Source organism: Octodon degus, unplaced genomic scaffold (genome assembly GCF_000260255.1).
Source record: "Octodon degus isolate 3935 unplaced genomic scaffold, OctDeg1.0 scaffold00062, whole genome shotgun sequence".
NCBI classification, from domain to species: domain Eukaryota; kingdom Metazoa; phylum Chordata; class Mammalia; order Rodentia; family Octodontidae; genus Octodon; species Octodon degus.
This window is the reverse complement of record NW_004524638.1, coordinates 1,759,706-1,772,815: the sequence shown is the minus strand read 5'-3', so window position 1 is coordinate 1,772,815 and position 13,110 is coordinate 1,759,706. Positions and strand designations below refer to the sequence as shown.

The window sequence follows — 13,110 nt, the reverse complement described above, 5'->3', positions numbered from 1 at the left end:
GTGTGGTGCTCCATGCCTGTAATCCCAGCATTAAGGAAGTTGAGGATTGGCAATACTACGCAGAGAGTTCAAAAGTAGCCTAAACTGCACTGTAAGACCTTGTCTCAAAGAAAAAAAAAAGAAAATCCTAAACTACTGGCTGTGGAATGGGTGTTGTTTTCCCATGATGCATATTCCATAAGATTAAAAACATACACATTAAAAAATTAACTTGATTTCAATAAAAATGAGCACATTTTCATGACTAGCAGGATGGAGAAAGCACACCACGACAGGCACACACAGAACAGTTTCTGATTTCAACTAGCAATTTGAGCCAAGGGTTAGAATATAAAACTTGGAACTTCTTTAAAGAGCCTCAAGTTTTAAGATTATTTTAAGATTATTCTAAAAGAGACTTCAGATTTTCTAAAGGAATTTGTATGCATCCCTCCAGTTTCATCCCCAAAACTAAGGAATAAAGTTGTCCTGGATAAGCTTATATGTTTTTTGAATCCCCCCCCACCTCCCCAGGGTTCGAGGAGCTTATTATTTCCACACTTTCAGTTCTTCAGGAGCAGTGATGAACCCTCAAGAACGCAAAACGGCTTGCAGGCCCCAAGTGATTAGCTCAGAACTTGCTCAGATCACTACCGCACTACTTCTGCAGGACGCTTCTACCTCTGAGGCCCTATGGTTATTATTGTTTTACTAACAAGCTTACTTCAAAAAAATTATTTTTAAATCTAGTTGCCACCCATACACTTTGATAACAGGAAAAAAGATACAATTTCCTAAGCACAGATGATTTGGTATATCACTGACATTTTCTTCTACATCTTACCCTGATAATCTATTTTATCTCTTATCTATGTCTGTTAAGAAAACTTCTCTCCCCACTGAAAAACTAAAGGATTAAAATTAGCATTATATGAAGCATCGAATTTAATTACCAACTACAGTTACAAATAGATTCACACTGTGCCTTCAAATCAGAAAAAAGTATTCAGCGAATAGCTAAAATGAAGCTGCTGACTTCCTGCCCACTGATAAACATCACAGACTATGAGGTATTTCTTCAAATAGATAAACTGAACAAGCAAAATGAAAATCTGAGCAGATCACACATTAATTGTGCTTTGAAAAAGCACAAACACTTTCTTATACAGCTGGGTATTATATAATCTTAACTGAAAGAGAACTGGAGGGAAAAAATAAGCCAGAAGGCGAGAAGAAAACTAAGTGGGTTTCCTTTCTTGCAGTGAAAAGGCTACGGAAAAAAAAAAAAAAAAATTAAAAAAATAATCCAGCTGTATTGAAACAAGATTTCCATATCATAAGACTGAAATCAAATTATATATGTGTCTCTCTTTTTTCCACAAAAATTACAGATTTAAGAGCCACAACTTTTAGTCTCAACAATGTTACAGGTGTCTAGGGGCACCATGTGTTACTAATAAGCTAACATTTATTCCAAATGTATCTTGGCATAAATTTTAAGGAAGCTACTATATACCAAAAATGTTTTAACACAGAGAAAGACCTAGAAATAGGGGTGTTCAGGTCTTCACTCCCAGGGAAGTGTACACATGTGCACATTCAGCTCATATCTACTCAAAAAGATTAAGGTTTCTGAACTACTTCATTTGGCAGCATCACAAATTCTGTCTATCCATGTTACTCCCATGAACCACAGGACTCTTCCACTTCATAAAAGCAGAGGATGTATTTACTGCTGTTAGCAGCACTGAGAAGGAAGCACTAAGTTCTTCCTTCTCAAGAGCCACCCCTCACTAAATGATGTGCATGCACGAGTCCAGGACTGCAGGGCAGAATGCTCTGAGCACTAGCACCACTCCTATGCCTGCCTGGGGCCTCTTGTGAGGCCAAGATGCCAGGCATCTGGGGGTTTCACTGGGCCAGCAGATCTGCTTGTAGGTGGCTCACTCACAAGGCTGGTGCCTAGGGCTGGTTTCTGATGAGACAACGCGATGGTCAGCTTCCTCCAAACAAATTATTAGAGGGGCTAGGAAGAGAGGGAATCACGTGAAGCTATTTCCTTTATGAACCAGCCTTAGAAACCACACTATCACTTCTAGCACTATCACTGAAGTGCTGGTACAATGATAAAAATTTGTTTTTCAAAAACAATTCCTCTTATAATTATACTATTTACCAATTTATACTGACAAACACATGTAAGAATACTTTTGGTCTGTCTGAGAGAGAGTTTCTCTTTGTAGTTCAGAGTACCCTTGAATTCATGTTACTTAAACTAGCCTCAAACTCATGGTGACTTTCCCACCTCAGCTTCCCAGTGCTGGGATTACAGGCGTGCGCCACCATGCCTGGCTAGAAGAACAATAAATCTTACGAGTAGCATCTTTTAAAATTTTCTACCATCTTTCACCACTTTGTGGTGGTGGGAGACTGGTTAATCTCCAACCAGAAATATAAAAATGCTTCTTAAATCTTTAAACGCTATCGTGTGGGGCTTTCTGGTACTTAAGCACTATAGGAAAACAAGAAAATTATGGAAACACTCTGAGAAAATACCAAATTCAGCTTCTGTGGCTTTTTTTGGATGAGGCCAAAGCCCTTGGACAGAAACAGCTTGGACTGGACTGAGCATGTATCATGGAAAGATATGCAACTCTAATATGTTAGTCATCGAGCTATTTTTTAAGAATCAAGTATCACAGATGATACTTGCCCACACAAGATGACCAAAAACTTGAGTGCACCATCCTGTCTGTAATTGCAGAAATTCTGTTCAGCCCTGACAGTCTGTGAGGAGCCAGGCGGGATAGGAATACATCCCTAACATTCCCAAACCACAGCATGATTACTACTGTGATCCCTACCCAGCAACCACCAGTCGTCTCACAGATTACAAGGCTGTGAGATGACATCTGAATGATTCATTCACGAGAATTTATGAGAGTGAATATGTTTAACAGCCATCCTCAGAATGCATCCCAAGGGCGGACCTCCTTCCAGCCAACATGCAACACGAGACCCCACCCTGTCCCATGCACAGGTATGGAGTAGCCACAGAGGGCAAAGCTGGGATCAGTCAGGCTCCCCTTCTGTTCCTTGCCAGGTATGGCACCTTGGACAGTCTTGACTCTCTAAGTTTCTGTTCCTCATCTATAAAATGGGCACGCAGGTGCTTACCTAAGAGGCTTGTTTGGGTCAGCCTAGTAGAGCATAAGCACTTAATGATTGCGATTTCTTTCAACACATATGCATTTCTTTAGCACCCTCCTCACCCTAAAAAGGATCTCTTTTTTTTCTTTCTCTATACCTTACAAGCTTTCCTTTATAGCACGTTCTAGTTTCTAATTATAATTACTTTCCATTTTGATGATCTGATTAACACGACTCTTTACCATTGGACTATAAAATTCATAAAAAAAGAAGTGTTGATGGATTTTTCCCATATATCCAACATCTAGAATAGCAGTGACAATATATTGGATGCTCAATAAACACCTGAACTAATAAACCATGCTGACAAATGCACAAGATACAAAGATGAGAAACACAGTACCAGTCCTTATCAGGAGGGCTCTCTGGTACTGAACTTACAAAAATGTGCCACCACACTAGACATTAGTGTTTTATTAAATATGAAATTAGGCAGTGGTATCAAGACTCCAGGATGCAGAATATGTTAAAAACTAGTATTGTAAAACTCCTCGAGGCCTACCAGGTTTTAAAGACAAGAGCCTATTACGTTTCTACTTAGTTAAGTGATTGTCAGTTTTGAAGAGGGAAAGAAGGCCATAAAATATCTATCGACTGAGTTCTGTTCTGTTCATGTTCCTTTCAGCACTAATGGTACAGTGATAAAGAGGACTCAGCATTTATTGAACTTCTAAAAATGGTCCTTTATAGATATTAAATCATTTCAGAAACTTTTTATGCTACCATCCCTATTTTACAGATGAGAAAAACAGAGGTCTGAGAAAGTAAAGTAACCCAGTCAGTCACTTGTGTAAATGAAGAGTTTAGCAAGGCTGAAAAATGACATCCGTTCAACTTCAAAGCCTGTGTTCTCTGTGTTAGTTAGCTATCTTCCTTGCCCCAGTTTTCTACAGGGTTAGAGACAGATGACTTCTTAGAGAGGGGACCCCTGGGCAGGCCAGGTGGTACTTACATACTGATATGAGCCAGACAGTTGGATACTCACTGCATGTGGCCAAGCGTCTCCTTTCCTGCAGTGTCAGAGCCTACCATTTCTTGTGGCTGTCTCCTGTTTCTCTTAACTTTGTTTGTTTCTTATTCAAAATAGTTTTAACTCCAAGTCAACAATGGCATTAGACCAAAGCTAAAATATTTAGTCACACAAGTTATCTGACATCGCCATGGACAAAAGAAAAGATGATACTCTGACAGCTGACAGATCTGTCTGAGTTTGAACTTAGATTTGTCCCCTCTAACTTTCATGCCAGGTTGATGGTCTATATTGATTTCTCAAACATGCACAAGCACACTCATGAAGAAAAGATTAGTTGGGTACTGAGGCACATGACTGTAATCCTGACATTTAGAATACCAAGACTGGATGTTGCTAAGTTTTAGTCTAGCCTGAGCAACTAAACACAATCCTGTGCGCGCGCACGCGTGTGTGCGCACGTACATGCGTGTATCACTGGGGATGGGTGTAGCTCAGTGTGAGGGTCCTGGGGTTGGAGTGCTAGCACTACCCCTCCCCCGAAAAGGGAAAAGATTCCTATGTACTTAACTGAGGCCACTAAATCACAGGCTGAAACACACAGATGTGTCTTGACAAAATCTGCCAGTTCTTCACGACAAAATAAAATGTACTTCAACTATTTTTATTTTTTTGCAGTACTGGGGACTGAACGCAGGACCCTGTGCTTGCCAGGCAGGTGCTTATTCTACTGAGCTATCTTCCTGGCCCAACTATTTATGTATGTATCAATGTATGTATGTATGCATGTATGCATGTATGCATGTATGCAGCGCAGGGCCCACAGGGTCGCTCTAGGTAGATCCAACTCACAGTGGTCCTCCTGTTTTCAGCCTCCCAAGTGCTGGGGTTACAGGCGTGCGCCACCACGCGCAGCCTCAACCATCATCTCAGCACACCCTGGGGGCGGGGCTGGCACAGCCGGCCCAGGGACGGAGCCCTGGCTGCTGCACTCTGCCTAAGCAAGCGCTTTAGTAAGCTGAGCGATCTGGCCAGCCCTATTTTTATTTTTAACTGTAGAAACATTTATAAATGTTGGCTGGTTGACAGAGAAAAAAAGAAACACTGAATTTCTTTAATCTACTTACATTTCTACTTGTATCTAGTCTTTTATAAACATCCTCCATAGAGAACACTGTACATATTACTTATCATTTATACAACCTGATTTGGTAGCTGCTTACCTTGGCCAGAATTGTATATTGCTTTCACAGATTTCTTCACTTTCTGTAGGGCTGTTCTATCTTGGTCTAGAGCCTAAAGAAAACAACAAACAAAAAACAGGAAAGAAGATGTTGGAAATTTTGGTACATTAAAAAAACAACAAGAAAACTGATTCATAACTGTATTTTTTTGCTGCGCACCAAAGCAATAACACACTGACAAATTTATGAACAATAAACTATCTCAGAGCCTAGAAATGTCAAGTAACTATGTACTGGAGTAACTGTGTTTTTGCTTAAGTGCAGAGTCACTCACAAAGCTCAGTGTTGGGGAAACAGCAGGTTGGTGGCTGACCAGTTTCCTTGCTAAGAAATTACAAGGCACACAGGAAATCCTAAGACTGTTTCTCCCTAATGAGCTTATAATCTCATAAAGGAAAAAAACAAACGTAAGACATGATGACTAATACCAAGGGAACAACACACATCATCTAGTGGTAATTTCATCCAAACAAAAAGGATTTAGGGATAGTGTAATAGAAATGACCTTTCCTCCGTGCTTTTTACATTTGAGGGTTTTAGTGTTTGAAAAAGATTAACTCTGGCATATGGAAGTGGTTTTGTGAGGCTGCTATATTTTTAAAAATCTGTCTACTAAAAGAATATAGGATGGAAATGCTATACAACATTGGTGATGCTTTTAAATAATGCAGTAGATGGTAACGACACATCTACCCAATCTGTATGTGGGACAGCTGCTGTTGACTTTCAATCCAGGTGTCAGGTATGTCCGTGTGTTAAAATTCATCGAACTGCACACTGAAAATGTGGACCCTCTCCTGTTGAAATTGTACTTCAAGAGCAAGTTTACAATGAGGTGTATTCCGTACGTAATAGGGCACACTGAGCAGCCACAAGAACATCTCTGCTTCCCCAACAGGCTGAAGTGCACAGGCTGGGAACGGCTAGATGGTACATCAAGATTTGGAGGACACAAGCAATAAAAGTAATGATGATAAACTTGCAGATGTGTAAGCGCATGGTGCTGGGGATCAAAACCACAGCCTCACGCGTGCTAAGCAAGAACTCGAACCATTGAGCTGCACCTCCATACTCCAAATATACAACTATAAAAACATTAAAAAAGCTTTATTTTATTTTATTATGTGTTAGGTACAGGGTCTACAGGGTCTCCCTACACGGACTGGACTTGTAGTGATCTTTCCTGCTTTTCAGCCTCCCAAACTCTGGGACTACAGGTGCGCGTGACCGTGCCCAGGCTCAATCGCTGTCTCAGAATGCCCTGGGGGCAGCGCCAGCATGGCATTAGTGGACCCCAGGCCACGGTGTCTGCCTACGCAGCTGCTTTAATCCTCTGAGTTATCTGGCCAGCTCTACAAAAACATTAAATGTATACTTAAAGTATTACAGATTTTAAACCGCAGAACTCTGTGATGAGAAACCCAGAATATTAAGCACTTTCCTTAAGGTCATCACAGGGGGCCTGCCCCTTAGCTCAGCTCTTTAAGTGGCTGCCTCAACAAAGCAGTCAGGCTCAGGTTGCTGTGGTTCGATCCCCACAACTCAAGCCAGCCAAACCTGTCCTGAAGGCATTAAAAAAAAAAAAAAAAAAAAAAAAAATCCTTCAGGTCATCACAGAGAGCTGAAAGGGATAAATGCAAAGAGAGAAGGCACCTGTTGTGCCCTTTCCTGAAAAGTGCTCTTTTACTAAATACGTAGCTCAACTCTGGCTCCAACATCATTTTCCTCCAGGTCCTGTTCTTTAGACAAGCAAAGGCTGGCCAGCAGATGGATACCCGACTCACAGTGGGTTAGAAGTCCTTTCTAGGATTTCTGGGACTGGGAATCCCAATGCCAGCTCCATTCTGATCCCAATGCCATTCTCATTTTGATGAGGTGGTCACAACTTACTACATGGTAGCTATAATGTCTATGACATACAAGTTACCAATCATGATACATCTGTTATCTTCCTGCACTGGATCTTAGAACTAGAACTAGAACTAGGCCCTGTGAAATACCATCTCCAGTTCTAGGAATTGTGGTAGGCATCAATAAATAACGGTAGCAATGGAGAGGAAGGTAAGAACTAGTTTGTCCAAGGTCACACAGCCAGAAAGAGCTGAACCCACCACCTTTCACACTTGTTTCTACCACACTCCAAAGCACACGCTTTTTCTATTGGGATGCTGGCACAGAAGTCAGCAATTTCACACTATAAACTAATGCTACTTTCACCATCCCTTTCATTTACAATACTGCAACAACTTTTGCCACACCAATGGCCCACTAATATTTTTGTTTTATTAATATTTCTCTTTACATCTACTCGGTCCTTAAAAAAAAAAAAAAGCTTAATGACTGCATTGTAAAGTCACAATAAATGAAAATTTAAGATCATTTGCCATTTGTTCTGGTTTTTATCTAAAGTGTTTCTCAAAAGGCTCATTTCTTCAGCTAGGACTTGTGGAAGGTACTTGGTCATGATGGATTCATAGTTAAGTGCTCAGCAGAGGTGAGGCAAGCCTCAAAGTGGTGGCGAGTTGAAAGGAGTAGGCCATGAGGGATGTGCAGTCTTCCGGGACCCCTCCTCTTGAGTTTTCTCTTTTTACACTTTTGCTGTCACTAGATGAGCAGCCTCCTCTGCCAGTGCTCTCATCTTAACAATATTCCTTCTCACCTCAGGCCCAAAGCAATGGGACCAACTGACCTCGGACTTAAACCTTTAAAATCATGAGCCAAAATAAAACCTTCCTCTTTTAAGTTGTTTTTCTCAAGTATTTTGTCATACTGCTGAAAAGCTGACCAACACACCATTAATAGCAGATAGGTTCAAAACTACTATGTACCGCTAACTATATAATATGTTCATCTACTCAGGACCCGAAGTCAACTTACTTACATACCTATTACAGGGGATACTACGTGTAAGCAAATGTTTCATGAGACAGATGAGAAAAATTGGTTAGAAAGATTAGCTTGTTTGGAGTGGTAGAGATGGAATTTGAATGCAGAACTTGACAACAAAACCTCATTTCCTAACTCTACCTAGGCCTACACTCCATTAATCCATGACAGGATGAAACTAAAAACTATGAAATTAATACCTAAATGTTAATGTCCATGTATATTAAGAGGTAACTACCACAATGACCAAAAGGGACACAGAAAATTTCAGCCATAATTTACAAAATCATCTACCTACTTTCTTTTGGGGGAATACAAGGGAAAGGCGGAGGTTGAGAATTTATGTTGTCTGTTTACCAACTTATCCATGAACTGGTAAGTGTATAAAGTTCCCATAATTACTTTCAAGGGTTATTAATAGCTCTCCCATTTGACAGCTACAGTCCCGGTTAAGGCCTGGGTAACACTCCTGTCTTTTAAGCTCCTGTGTGTGGCAAAAAGAAGCCAAGTAAAACGCACTTCACAAGCCCCACGTTAGAGACTCTAGGGATACTGTTCTTCAATCATATAAAGCTTCCTTCAGAAACAGCATGGCTACATATGCTACGTTCCCTCAACTGTCAGGCAAATAATTGAAGTGATATCAAATGAAATGTCATGTATGTAAGATCAGATAAGGGCTAAAAGAAAAATAGCAATAAAATTTTTATCTTCTAAATCGTTAAAAGCGTAACAAATGTGCCTGGTTCCTAAGTATGTACTGGATGTTGACCATCTCATAGGGACAAGAAGCAGGAAGAGAATGAATTAACAAATGAATACAAAAGAATCTGCTTGTCTTTAATAAGAGAAAAGCACCTATCTATCTAAAATTTTGCAAGATGGCAACTTTATATTACTATGTCTACATAACTAAAGAAGCAGGGATGCTAAACTAGCAAGCATTTCCAACCTTGATGTGAACATCCTTTACTGTTTTTTAGGGGGCAGGCAGTACTGGGGTTGAACACAAGGTCTCCTTACTGAGCTACAACACCAATCCTTTTTCATTGAGGTATAACTTGTTTACACTAAATAAGCAATGACAATCAATGCTAGTCATTATTTAAGATTTTTTAGTTCAAAATTCGTTTTAGTTATACTCAAGCAGGAAAAAGAACCTCTTAGATTTGATGCATGGCAAGCACGAGGTCCTGAGTTCAATTCCCGGTACCACAAAATAAATAAATAAATAAATAAATAAATACAGATTTGACTTCAAAAACAAGCATAAATCTTTGAAGCTGAATCTTATGAGTATAATTACAGAGAAAATAGTCCATGACAATAAGATAGTGGCACAGAATTGCTAGAGATACAGAAGCAGACAGAAATCGTGGTTACATTAAGGCACCCATGATTATTATCAAGCCCCACGAAATTCAGATGCTCACACTGCTCCTCACAGTGGTTCCAAGAGAGAACTTTCTGATGTCCCTGGGACAGAAACAGTAAAACATCTCAGAAACATGCACTCCTATACCAAAATGATGTCTTCATTTTTTTTCTTTTTTTGGTGGTACCTGGGATTGAACTCAGGACCTTGCACTTGCCAGGCAAGCACTTACTCTCCTGACCTATCTCCCCAGCCCAGAATGATTTCTTAATGAAAGGAGTTTTTACTCACTTGGAAAGAGTGTTTCCCTTTTTATTTCTTTTAGCTATAAATAGATCATTTCAAAAATATGTTATATACTTTAAAATATCCCAAAATGGATTTGGTAGGGTTAGAAGGTGATGAGGAAAAAGAGGAGAATGATTAAAGTAGATTATGTATACATGCAAATCTTATAAAATGAAATCCATCAATTTGTATGACCAATATATGTTAATAATAGTTTGGGTTTTTTTAACCGTGGTACTGGGATCAAATCTAAGACCTTGTACATATTAAGCACCCAAATGCATTTTAAAAGATGTATTTGTCCTATACACACCATTTGTTTCAGACCTCCATTACTTTAACCTTTTGCTTGTTGGGCAACTGTGTATCAAGAGGGGAGTACAACAACTTCTGACATTGCCAGTCATGGGGAAAACCCACTACTATTATAGATTACTGGACTATATTGGATTACTTTGCTGAATTCATGCACCTACACTATATGAATGGCAACAGGATACCCATCTCTGACAAAAGTAAACAAAAAAGGGGATATAAATGAAGGACCATTTTGTAGTGAAAAAATATACTTATAGCTGTATATACAAAATAGCATAGGTATACAGCTACTTTCTCTTAGTTCAATGAGAAAGCTTTGAATAGTGTTTAGACAAGATATCCTGTCTACATCTTATACTATGAATAACTATTACAGAGTCAACAATATGCAATGCATTAATTACTGTAACTGTCCTACTAACCTTTTTTAATTAATTTTATTGAGAAACAAATAGCAATGAGACAGTTTCAAAACCTATTAATAGGACAGTTTCAATAATTAATTGAAAATTGATTGTTGTCTTTGTAGTGTATTAACCTGTTTTGAAGCTGTCTCATTGCTACTTCTTTCTCAATAAAATTAATATAAAAAAAAGAGGTCAGGACAAAAAGTTATGGAGGGAACAAATGCCTAATTACACTCACATAAAATCCCCACACAGCATGGCATCACATTGACTGGAACTCAGCGCATATGAATGACTGGACAAGAAAATAAATGATGAAACAGGACTTACGTCTGTGTGTGACATTTGAGGACTGAGACTGTTACAGGAAAACTGTCGCCTGAGTACATTACATGGCTAATGCATCTCCATTTGCCTTCTCCTCCACTACTGAACAGATGCCCCAGAACCTCCTCACTAGAGACTAAAGGAACACCCATTCCTAGAGACCATGGAAGAATTCAAAATGACCATGTGAACACAATTAGTACTACAAAAGGAATAGCTAGCCCTTTACTGGGGAGGATAAAGGCACTGACTACAAACGAAATGAAAGTCTAAAAGCACTAGAGCACCCTGGGTGCTACACAGCCTTCTCTCAGTGATGGCAAACCTTTCAGAACTGTCAATGATAACGCACATCCCAATGCAGCACATGTGCCACAGGCTCACCACCCAACAGATCACCCCACCCTCAATTTCTGCAAATTATGGAGATCATATTCATTGCTATTACACTATTATTAAAGGAATGCACATAAGAACACAGGTGAGAAAACAGGAATGAAAGTCAAGTCCTGGCAAAAAGAAGAACAGAAACAGGCACTGGAGGCATAGCCCTGATTATATTGGTGTGAGGAGATGAATCCCAGGTTTCCATGAATCGTCCTATGTGCCAGCCAAAAACGCTAATGGGTACAGGAGAGGTCACCCAGGAGCAGCAGCCCAGAAAACCTGCCAATGAAGAACAGGGACATGGCAACAGCAGCTCATGGGAAAGGAAGAGGTGAAGATGCTAACACTTGCTAGTTTCAAGATTAGTATCAGTTAAATAAGGCTGCTATATAAGGGGAAACAATGCACTCTGAAAATAAAGTCTGATTTGCATAATACAGCCAAGAAAAGGAAAGTTGATACATCACATACAAAGAAAGGTTTAAGGTGTTTATCTGTGCTGCTGTAGACTATAGGAAGTACACTAAAGATTCAGACTCTCCTGCACGCCCACAGATTTCTATCAGACACACCCAGTGTCCTCTATTGCACTTAGAATGGCTGCAGTGGCTGGAATGTGACCCACAGAGAGCAAAGATCTATCGACACTAAACTGAGGATGTGGTCTCACTTGACAAGTTACTTCACAGTTCAGACCTGTTGTAGTGACTCAATGCACCATTTCCGTGATGCTTCTTTGAGATTCTAAGGACTTTTGCCAAGCAAGCTCCTACCCACCACCAAGTTATTAATTTTCCAAGCCAAAGAACAGCTACAGTATAAAACTCTAACTAACAAAGTCTGTTCTGTTTAGGCACAAATTACCTGTCAGTTTAGTTTCAAAGGACATATACTATGCTAGGCCTAGAATGGGACTCGATATGCATCAATTTGAATTTGCCTCTGTATAAAAGTATCTAGAATTAAAAGTATACAGGATATAACTAGTATTCTGTAGTGTTTCTATTTATAATTCATATGTTATTTGCTTTATTTGTTTAGACATAGGGTCTCCCTATGTAGCTCAGGCTGGGCTCAAATTGATGGTGATCCTAATAGGGCTCAGATTACAGGTGTGGCCCACTACACTGTTTACAATCTTTAACGTTTATTCCAGTATTTGAAGGGAGTATCACATTTTATCGAAGGAAAATTTAGCAAGTTTTATTTGGGGGTCTTGGGTGATGGATATAGAAATTTATTTTTGTTTTGTTTTTTTTGTTTTTTTTTTTTTTTTCTGATAAAGCACTGATTTATTTTGCTACTGGTGCACTGGCACAAGGTGTAGGATTTAACATTCCAAAGAAATATTCCCAGCTAGTAAAAGCCAGTTACATGTAGACATTTTTTTCAATTTATTTTTAGTTTGAGATATCCTTATAGACAAACATGTCCTTTGTGTTCACTTCATTGAGTTGTAAAAGTACAGACACCTATACCTAAGATGAGATAGGGAACACTTCTGTCACTCTAGAAAACTCCCTCCTTGCCTGTTCTAGTTAATCTACCACAGAAGTGACCACTGTTCTGATTTCTAGTCCCATGTTAATCACACTGATTTTAGTTTTTTAAATTGCAGGTTGTTTCACCACTATTCTGGTCACAACACTGCCATGTGTCTTTCGATGATGTTAATGTATTTTTGTCATTCAAATCTGCATCCCAGATTCCTGATTTTCT

At 39.4% G+C, this 13,110-nt stretch overlaps 1 protein-coding gene across 1 annotated transcript in view; it reads right to left on the bottom strand.

Moving 5' to 3' along the window:
- Asap1 (ArfGAP with SH3 domain, ankyrin repeat and PH domain 1) overlaps nt 1-13,110 on the bottom strand; it is a 393,896-nt gene that overhangs the window by 149,703 nt on the left and 231,083 nt on the right. Inside the window, exon 4 of the mRNA XM_023718810.1 lies at nt 5,383-5,455. Within this exon, the coding sequence (XP_023574578.1) occupies nt 5,383-5,455 (73 nt within the window). The remainder of the gene's footprint in view (nt 1-5,382; nt 5,456-13,110) is intronic.